The 10,000-nt window shown below is 50.1% G+C and overlaps 1 protein-coding gene across 1 annotated transcript in view; it reads left to right on the forward strand.

The window, feature by feature from the left end:
- The window catches only part of atp2c1 (ATPase secretory pathway Ca2+ transporting 1), a gene marked incomplete at both ends in the record, with an annotated part of 52,665 nt that overhangs the window by 7,150 nt on the left and 35,515 nt on the right, over positions 1 to 10,000 (forward strand). Inside the window, 2 exon segments of the mRNA XM_084442206.1 lie at positions 5,176 to 5,280; positions 6,142 to 6,258. Coding sequence (XP_084298332.1) covers positions 5,176 to 5,280; positions 6,142 to 6,258 — 222 coding nt within the window.

Raw genomic sequence — 10,000 nt, forward strand, 5'->3', positions numbered from 1 at the left:
CCTGTCTCTTACACACACACACCACACACACACACATGGACACCACACACACACCACACACACACACGGACACCACACACACACACCACACACACACACCACACACGTAGGGTTGCAAAATTCCGGGAATATTCAGTTGGAAACTTTCCTTGGGAATTAACGGGAATTTATGGGAATTAACGGGAATTGACTGGGAATTTGGGTTAGCATCACACCACTAGGGCCCCTTGCCGATCTGGCACCCTAGGCAGCCGCCTACTTCACCTATGCCAAGTCATGTCCGCATGATTTGAGTGAGAGAGTGTGTGTTTGAGAGAGAGAGAGAGAGAGAAAGAAAGAGAAAGACAGACAGACACAGAGGGAGTGAGTGAGTGAGTGAGTGAGTGAGTGAGTGAGTGAGTGAGTGAGTGAGTGAGTGAGTGAGTGAGTGAGTGAGTGAGTGAGTGAGGGTGGGTGGGTGGGTTCCGGGTTCTGACTCATTTTTAGCCTAAAGTACTCAGCCTATGAAGTAAACCTGTGGTTTAAAACCACGCCTCTTTAATATCATGAATGTTAACATTTACATAGAACATATATCCTCCTCAATAAAAAAAAAGCATTGAAAAATTAAAATTAAGAAAATTTGGAGTATACAAATCGCACATGAAGTGGACAATGCATCAGTGCTTCTTTACTTCTTTAATACAGTGTCTCTTGTCATTATTTGCTACGTACTGAACGTATAGGACAAGTGCCAACAAGTTGAAGAATTCCATTGAACTGGGTTGCTACCATATTAACTCTGCAACATATTTGTATTTTTAAAAAAAATAATACAAAAAATGTTTTTTTTGTACATTTTTTTCATAGCCGCGGTTACAAAAAACAATCGCGGTCAGAAAAAATAATCGCGGTTTGACGATTATGTAATAATCGTTACAGCCCTACCTAATGTTAGTTCGCACACACCTAATGTTAGTTCAGGGGTCTTTAGGGTTACCTGGCTCTGTTAGTTCAGGGGTCTTTAGGGTTAGGGTTACCTGGCTCTGTTAGTTCAGGGGTCTTTAGGGTTACCTGGCTCTGTTAGTTCAGGGGTCTTTAGGGTTACCTGGCTCTGTTAGTTCAGGGGTCTTTAGGGTTACCTGGCTCTGTTAGTTCAGGGGTCTTTAGGGTTACCTGGCTCTGTTAGTTCAGGGGTCTTTAGGGTAACCTGGCTCTGTTAGTTCAGGGGTCTTTAGGGTTACCTGGCTCTGTTAGTTCAGGGGTCTTTAGGGTTACCTGGCTCTGTTAGTTCAGGGGTCTTTAGGGTTACCTGGCTCTGTTAGTTCAGGGGTCTTTAGGGTGACCTGGCTCTGTTAGTTCAGGGGTCTTTAGGGTTAGGGTTACCTGGCTCTGTTAGTTCAGGGGTCTTTAGGGTAACCTGGCTCTGTTAGTTCAGGGGTCTTTAGGGTTACCTGGCTCTCCACATGGATTTAGACCAAAAGTTACTTGGGGCCGTCTCTTATGGCCCTTTACTCCCCCTATCTGCTTTGTAATCTCAGTCACAAACTGGACTTGGACTCAATGTGCATTGAATGTGTTCGCATGTCATGATATGGCCTATAGGTCTGTGTGGAGGGAGATTGCACACTCCTACAATTTCTAAACAGTTTTTCTGTAGCGGTGCACATTCTAAGAAGGTCATATTCAGGCTACGCTAGCCGGCCATTTTGTGCTGTGCTACGGGAAAAATGCCTCCATCCCTTGGGGCACCGGCCCTTTTCCATCCTTCACCTCATTAATAGAGTTTAACCTGGATCTAATTGGAGTTGCCTGGAAATTATTAACTCTTAGTTTTTTTCTGGACAGAGTAGAATAACATCACCAGTTGGGGGACGAGGGTAAAGAGGGAAAGAGAGAGAGAGAGAAGAAAGTAGAGCTTGAGGGTATTCTCATATTCTAAATCCCTCTCCCTTCTTTGCAGCTTTTCTGCCAGCTCTTCAGTCCAGTAGAAAGCAGCGGGTAGTAGTGCCCCTGCGCTAGGCTAGGTAGTAGTGCCCCTGCGCTAGGCTAGGTAGTAGTGCCCCTGCGCTAGGCTAGGTAGTAGTGCCCCTGCGCTAGGCTAGGTAGTAGTGCCCCTGCGCTAGGCTAGGTAGTAGTGCCCCTGCGCTAGGCTAGGTAGTAGTGCCCCTGCGCTAGGCTAGGTAGTAGTGCCCCTGCGCTAGGCTAGGTAGTAGTGCCCCTGCGCTAGGCTAGGTAGTAGTGCCCCTGCGCTAGGCTAGGTAGTAGTGCCCCTGCGCTAGGCTAGGTAGTAGTGCCCCTGCGCTAGGCTAGGTAGTAGTGCCCTTGCGCTAGGCTAGGTAGTAGTGCCCTTGCGCTAGGCTAGGTAGTAGTGCCCCTGCGCTAGGCTAGGTAGTAGTGCCCCTGCGCTAGGCTAGGTAGTAGTGCCCCTGCGCTAGGCTAGGTAGTAGTGCCCCTGCGCTAGGCTAGGTAGTAGTGCCCCTGCGCTAGGCTAGGTAGTAGTGCCCCTGCGCTAGGCTAGGTAGTAGTGCCCTTGCGCTAGGCTAGGTAGTAGTGCCCCTGCGCTAGGCTAGGTAGTAGTGCCCTTGCGCTAGGCTAGGTAGTAGTGCCCCTGCGCTAGGCTAGGTAGTAGTGCCCCTGCGCTAGGCTAGGTAGTAGTGCCCCTGCGCTAGGCTAGGTAGTAGTGCCCCTGCGCTAGGCTAGGCTAGGCCGCCCGCTGAGCCCTTCCAGGGACCAGAGACAGAACCAGAGAGAGGAGGCTTTAGAGGAGTCTGATCCAGGGTTAATCCACTCTTAATCCCAGGGAATCCTCCCTGGCCGGCAACTCCTCGCCTGCTTGTTCTTACGCAAGGCAGCTTGTGACTCGTCTTAACGGAGCGAGGGGAGAAGCCGCGACTGGCAGGGGAGAAGAGGAACTGACCTATCAGACTGACCTTCAGTAGCAGCGCCATAGGAGAGACTCTTCAGACTGACCTTAGCAGTGCCATAGGAGAGACTCTTCAGACTGACCTCAGCAGTGCCATAGGAGAGACTCTTCAGACTGACCTCAGCAGCGCCATAGGAGAGACTCTTCAGACTGACCTTAGCAGTGCCATAGGAGAGACTCTTCAGACTGACCTCAGCAGCGCCATGGAGAGACTCTTCAGACTGACCTCAGCAGCGCCATGGAGAGACTCTTCAGACTGACCTCAGCAGCGCCATGGAGAGACTCTTCAGACTGACCTCAGCAGCGCCATGGAGAGACTCTTCAGACTGACCTCAGCAGCGCCATAGGAGAGACTCTTCAGACTGACCTCAGCAGCACCATGGAGAGACTCCAGACTGACCTTAGCAGCGCCATGGAGAGACTCTTCAGACTGACCTTAGCAGCGCCATAGAGAGACTCTTCAGACTGACCTTAGCAGCGCCATAGGAGAGACTCTTCAGACTGACCTCAGCAGCGCCATGGAGAGACTCCAGTGAGGAGAGCAGGTACTGGACTTCACAGCCTGACCCGGTACCAGTGTCAGGGGAAGTCCAGGTGTACATTACTTTACATTAGTCATTTAGCAGACGCTTTTATCCAAAGCGACTAACAATAATTGCATTTAACTTAGGAAAAGCCAATGTACTACTACTTGCCAGAACTCACAAGTGCATCTCCTTTGAAAAACAAGTGACTAAGAGCACAATCTAGTGCTGAAGGCAAGTGCAAGAATAGCAATCTAAAATACAATAGGTGCTTAAGAGGGAGGATTGTTGTAGTACTTCTTGAAGAGATTGGTATCAACTCAAACATTGGGGTTTGCGGTTTCTACTGATTGTACCTGTCACACCGGTGTGCTGGTTTCAGACTCCCCTCCTGGAATGGCTTTCCGGTTCATTCTGGCCCAGCCCTGGTGGTACAGCATGCTGCCTCCTTACTGGAGAAAGTGGACTTTAATTGAAGTGGAGTGTAATTGAATGTGTGTTCTGAATGTGAGTGTGTAGTGAGGGAGTAGGAGCCCCTGGGTTAGGGTTAGGGTTAGGGTTAGTTTGGTCCCTGAGCTCTCTGGCTCAGCAGGGTTAGGGTGAGGGTTAGGGTTAGGGTTAGGGTGAGGGTTAGGGTTAGTTTGGTCCCTGAGCTCTCAGATTCAGCAGGTCTGTGGCAGGACTCGGGCCTCATGCAGGCACCATGGTTTTAGTGTCAGTCTGTTTTGCTTGCTGTCATCAGGAAGCTCCTCCCTTCTTCAGTGTTCTGGGGGAGGGGCTCCAGGCTCAGCAGGGGGCCAGAGGGAGAGCCTTGTTGTGTCTTTTGGCCAGTTTTGGACTAATATTGGTTTAACTACAGTAGGCTGTATTAGGATGTGCCTAGCGCTCAGAAAGAGGACGACTCGGCGTTTATAACCCAGGGGCTCATTTAAATTCCTTGTTAGTAAAAGGGTTAGGGTTAGGTCACGTTTATAACCCAGGGGCTCATTTAAATTCCTTGTTAGTAAAAGCCCATATCTCTGCTCAGTCGTGCGTTTAGACAGATTCTAGTTGGATTCGTAGCACACACAACACTGCAGGATGTGGGCCTGCATATCTCCACAGCCTAATGACCTTACTGGCCGTCCCAAATACCCCCTTCAGAACCCAATACCCAATACCCAGCACAGAACCCTCTGAGCACCAACTCTGAACCGCGGAGGGTTACGCCAAAGGCAGGAAGTTCTCCTGATGAGTGGGACATGTGGACTAGTGGCAGGACATTATCATTAACCTAGTCAAGCTGTGGACATCTGGACTAGTGGCAGGACATTATCATTAACCTAGTCAAGCTGTGGACATCTGGACTAGTGGCAGGACATTATCATTAACCTAGTCAAGCTGTGGACATCTGGACTAGTGGCAGGACATTATCATTAACCTAGTCAAGCTGTGGACATCTGGACTAGTGGCAGGACATTATCATTAACCTAGTCAAGCTGTGGACATCTGGACTAGTGGCAGGACATCACCATTAACCTAGTCAATATAAGTACCGCAGTAACCTTGACTCTGAATGGCTTCATATTTCAACTCCAGCTAATCTCAGTTTGTATTCCGAGCCTGTTCCATACTGTCTGGACCATCTTTTATCCAGGGGATTATGTGTGTATTGCATCAGGAAGATAATGCCTTGGAGGTGGGTTGTGTTTGAAGGTCTAGGCTACATGTTAATGTGTGTGTGTGTGTGTGTCTCTTGTGTGGCAGCTTTCCGAGAGACAACCCTACAGTGAAGATGAGAACATGGTTCCGGTATTAACCTCGAAGAAAGCCAGCGAACTGCCCGTGAACGAGGTGGCGTGTCTCCTGCAGGTAGGACTGGCCAAGGGGGGCGGAGGACTTCCTGAAGCTGTTTTATTTCTGCGTCAGCCTTAGTATACTTGTAGTAGTAGTATACTTGTAGTAGTATGTATTATGTAGTAGTATACTTGTATGTTTCACTGAGTAGTGCACACAACACAGTCAGAAATTATAACACAAATGGACACATGCTTTTTCCCCTCATGATGAACTCTAATGGCTAGAGCAAATAGGGCTTGATCCCTAGCAACCACTAGAAAACAGACCACGCTCGGAGTAGCTTTGAATTCGTGATGAAATAACGTCCCTGGAGCACATGAGCGTCAGATCTCCTCAGTGTTAACGATGCTGATGCGATGGGCTCTGACCCTTACACAGCCAGACTTCCTCCCGGGGGAAACGTCATTTACACACAGCTTGGCTGGATTTCACTTAGTCTTTATAGTCTTTTCTTCATTTCATTTCTTTTTTTGAATTAAATTGGTCTCTAATCTGCAGCCATTTTTCAATTTCAAACATATTTTTACATTTTACCTTTATAAAACATGAATGTGCTAATTACTGCAGTGCCAGCTGGTAAAGGTATTTCCTGAAGTGCGTTGACCCCCTGTGATGAAGCTCATGGTGGAGCTGGTTGTGTGATGAAGCTCATGGTGGAGCTGGTTGTGTGATGAAGCTCACGGTGGAGCTGGTTGTGTGATGAAGCTCATGGGGGAGCTGGTTGTGTGATGAAGCTCACGGTGGAGCTGGTTGTGTGATGAAGCTCATGGTGGAGCTGGTTGTGTGATGAAGCTCATGGGGGAGCTGGTTGTGTGATGAAGCTCATGGTGGAGCTGGTTGTGTGAGCGCTGACCACCGTGTGTCTGGACCCAGGCGGACCTGCAGTACGGCCTGACCCACAGCGAGGTGACCCGGCGCCGGGCGTACCATGGCTGGAATGAGTTCGACATCAGCGAAGAGGAGCCGCTCTGGAAGAAATACTTATGTCAGGTAAGGACCCTCACACCTTCTCTACACTGGCTTCCTGTAGCGGCTCGCATCCAGTTTAAAACTCTCGCTCGCCTACAGGGCAATGAAAAGAACAGCCCTCTCCTACAGTACCTCCAGGCCGTGGTCAAACCCTACACCCCCTCCCGACCACTAAGCTCTGCTACCTCGGGGCAACTGGTTGCCCCGTCACTCCGAGGCTCCTGCGGTCGATCGACACGGTCACATCTTATCTGATCGGGACGGTCACGTCCCTCCTCAGCACCTATTGTATTTTAGATTGCCTTCAGCACTAGATTATGCTCTTAGTCACTTGTTTTAGAGAGAAGATGCACTTGTGAGTTCTAGCAAGTAGCAATACATTGGCTTTTCCTACGTTAAATGCAATTATTGTTAGTCGCTTTGGAGAAAAGCGTCTGCTAAATGACTGTAATGTAATATTGTACCACAAGGCAGGCGTGACATTTCCAGCGAGGTCTGTACCCATGTCGATATGGCTGATGGATGCCGCGGGTTTCGGAAGGCCCACACACACACACACACACACACACACACACACACCAGTGGTTTGTAAATGTGGAAGGTCACAGTTCAGCCCCTGCTCAACCAGCCTCCCATGGTAGTTTTATCTGATGAGGACAGAAGCAGCCGGGCCTCTAGACAGACAGGGAGAGATCTGGTAGTTTGATTTGAGGACAGAAGCAGCCGGGCCTCTAGACAGACAGGGAGAGATCTGGTAGTTTGATTTGAGGACAGAAGCAGCCGGGCCTCTAGACAGACAGGGAGAGATCTGGTAGTTTGATTTGAGGACAGAAGCAGCCGGGCCTCTAGACAGACAGGGAGAGATCTGGTAGTTTGATTTGAGGACAGAAGCAGCCGGGCCTCTAGACAGACAGGGAGAGATCTGGTAGTTTTATCTGATGAGGACAGAAGCAGCCGGGCCTCTAGACAGACAGGGAGAGATCTGGTAGTTTTATCTGATGAGGACAGAAGCAGCCGGGCCTCTAGGCAGACAGGGAGAGATCTGGTAGTTTTATCTGATGAGGACAGAAGCAGCCGGACCTCTAGGCAGACAGGGAGAGATCTGGTAGTTTTATCTGATGAGGACAGAAGCAGCCGGACCTCTAGGCAGACAGGGAGAGATCTGGTAGTTTTATCTGATGAGGACAGAAGCAGCCGGGCCTCTAGGCAGACAGGGAGAGATCTGGTAGTTTTATTTGAGGACAGAAGCAGCCGGGCCTCTAGACAGACAGGGAGAAATCTGGTAGTTTTATTTGAGGACAGAAGCAGCCGGGCCTCTAGACAGACAGGGAGAGATCTGGTAGTTTTATCTGATGAGGACAGAAGCAGCCGGGCCTCTAGACAGACAGGGAGAGATCTGGTAGTTTTATCTGATGAGGACAGAAGCAGCCGGGCCTCTAGACAGACAGGGAGAGATCTGGTAGTTTTATTTGAGGACAGAAGCAGCCGGGCCTCTAGACAGACAGGGAGAGATCTGGTAGTTTTATTTGAGGACAGAAGCAGCCGGGCCTCTAGACAGACGGGGAGAGATCTGGTAGTTTTATTGGAGGACAGAAGCAGCCGGGCCTCTAGACAGACAGGGAGAGATCTGGTAGTTTTATTTGAGGACAGAAGCAGCCGGGCCTCTAGACAGACAGGGAGAGATCTAGGCCACCTTGCTCTGTCCGCTGTGGCTAGAAGCAGAATAGAGCAGCGAGCTTATAAATATAGCACAGCCACCCAGAGAGAGAGAGGCGGAGAAGGGGGGATGCTGTCCTCTCTCCCTCTCTCTTTCTCTGTCTCTCTCTCTCTAGTGACCCGGGGGCCTCACACAGAGACGCACCATAGAGGAACAATAAAACTATAATCCCCTTTTGTCTGGGGGTGTGTGTGCGTCCGTGTGTGTGTGCGTGTGCGCGCGCCGTGTGTGTGTGTGTGTGTGTGTGTGTGTGTGTGTGTGTGTGTGTGTGTGTGCCTGCATGCGTTTTTCACAGATCAGTCGGTAAACATTTGAATGTGTTTCTGGAATTTTCTAGTTGGTATTTTTAGCCCATAAGCGAAGGAGAGTGACCAGACAGCCTATGATCCCTGATCCCTCGCCTAACCCTGGTCCCTAACCCTGGTCCCTAACCCTGGTCCCTAACCCTGGTCCCTAACCCTGATCCTAACCCTGATCCCTAACCCTGGTCCCTAACCCTGATCCCTAACCCTGGTCCCTAACCCTGATCCTAACCCTGATCCTAACCCTGATCCTAACCCTGGTCCCTGATCCCTCGCCTGCATGCTGCTGCAGCTCTGGGGCCTCTTTACTAGCCCTCTGTGGAAGCAGGGTGTGTGAAGAGAAAAACAATGACCCCCCCCTCCTCATAAACGTTTAACCCAGTTATAACCAGTTATAACCCCTTTTATAGTTTTAACCTTGATAACACTTGATTGTAATGTAGTTGAGCTTCAGGCAATTGAGGCTAGCCTACATTTTTGCGTAGTGGGACTACCGTCAAAGTCAAATAAAACGAATCTCTCAGGCTAAACAAATACTGTGGTCTGTAGCTACTGAGTGAGTTCCAGCTGAGGGTAGAATCCTGTCTGTTCTGGGGCCTAGGCGTTCTGTCCCTAACCTAGGCGTTCTGTCCCTAACCTAGGAGTTCTGTCCCTAACCTAGCCGTTCTGTCCCTAACCTAGGTGTTCTGTCCCTAACCTAGCCGTTCTGTCCCTAACCTAGGCGTTCTGTCCCTAACCTAGGCGTTCTGTCCCTAACCTAGGCGTTCTGTCCCTAACCTAGGCGTTCTGTCCCTAACCTAGGAGTTCTGTCCCTAACCTAGACGTTCTGTCCCTAACCTAGACGTTCTGTCCCTAACCTAGGCGTTCTGTCCCTAACCTAGGCGTTCTGTCCCTAACCTAGGCGTTCTGTCCCTAACCTAGGCGTTCTGTCCCTAACCTAGGCGTTCTGTCCCTAACCTAGGCGTTCTGTCCCTAACCTAGGCGTTCTGTCCCTAACCTAGGCGTTCTGTCCCTAACCTAGGCGTTCTGTCCCTAACCTAGGCGTTCTGTCCCTAACCTAGGCGTTCTGTCCCTAACCTAGGCGTTCTGTCCCTAACCTAGGCGTTCTGTCCCTAACCTAGGCGTTCTGTCCCTAACCTAGGCGTTCTGTCCCTAACCTAGGCGTTCTGTCCCTAACCTAGGCGTTCTGTCCCTAACCTAGGCGTTCTGTCCCTAACCTAGGCGTTCTGTCCCTAACCTAGGCGTTCTGTCCCTAACCTAGGCGTTCTGTCCCTAACCTAGGCGTTCTGTCCCTAACCGAGGCGTTCTGTCCCTAACCTAGGCGGTGGAACAGTCTTTGCCGTGAATTCCTCCCCACCGTGTCCCGTGTTTGTGGATGTCAGATCTTAGGTGAAGTTGTCCAGCCTCTCCGCTGGGGTCAGTCCATGTTCCGGTGGCTGGAGGTCCCTCCTGCCTCCGTAGTCCACTAGCATGTCCTTCGTCTTACTGGCGTTCAGGTGGAGGCTGTTATCCTGAACCCACTTACTCAGTCTAGATAGGCCTTCTCATTTTCTCATTGAATTTTTGTGGCATTTTTCCAATAGGTAATATAGTTTTGTTTTTGTTTGGTGATAATTTGGTTGGGCCAGATTGTGTGGGGGCTGTCCTGAGGCAGGGGAGGGTCAAAGGTCAGTCTCAGGACTCTTCTCTATCAGGGGAGGGTCAGAGGTCAGTCTCAGGACTCTTCTCTATCAGGGGGGGTTAG

The sequence above is a fragment of the Borostomias antarcticus genome (assembly GCF_949987555.1).
Source record: "Borostomias antarcticus genome assembly, chromosome: 8".
In the NCBI taxonomy this organism is placed as follows: Eukaryota; Metazoa; Chordata; class Actinopteri; order Stomiiformes; family Stomiidae; genus Borostomias; species Borostomias antarcticus.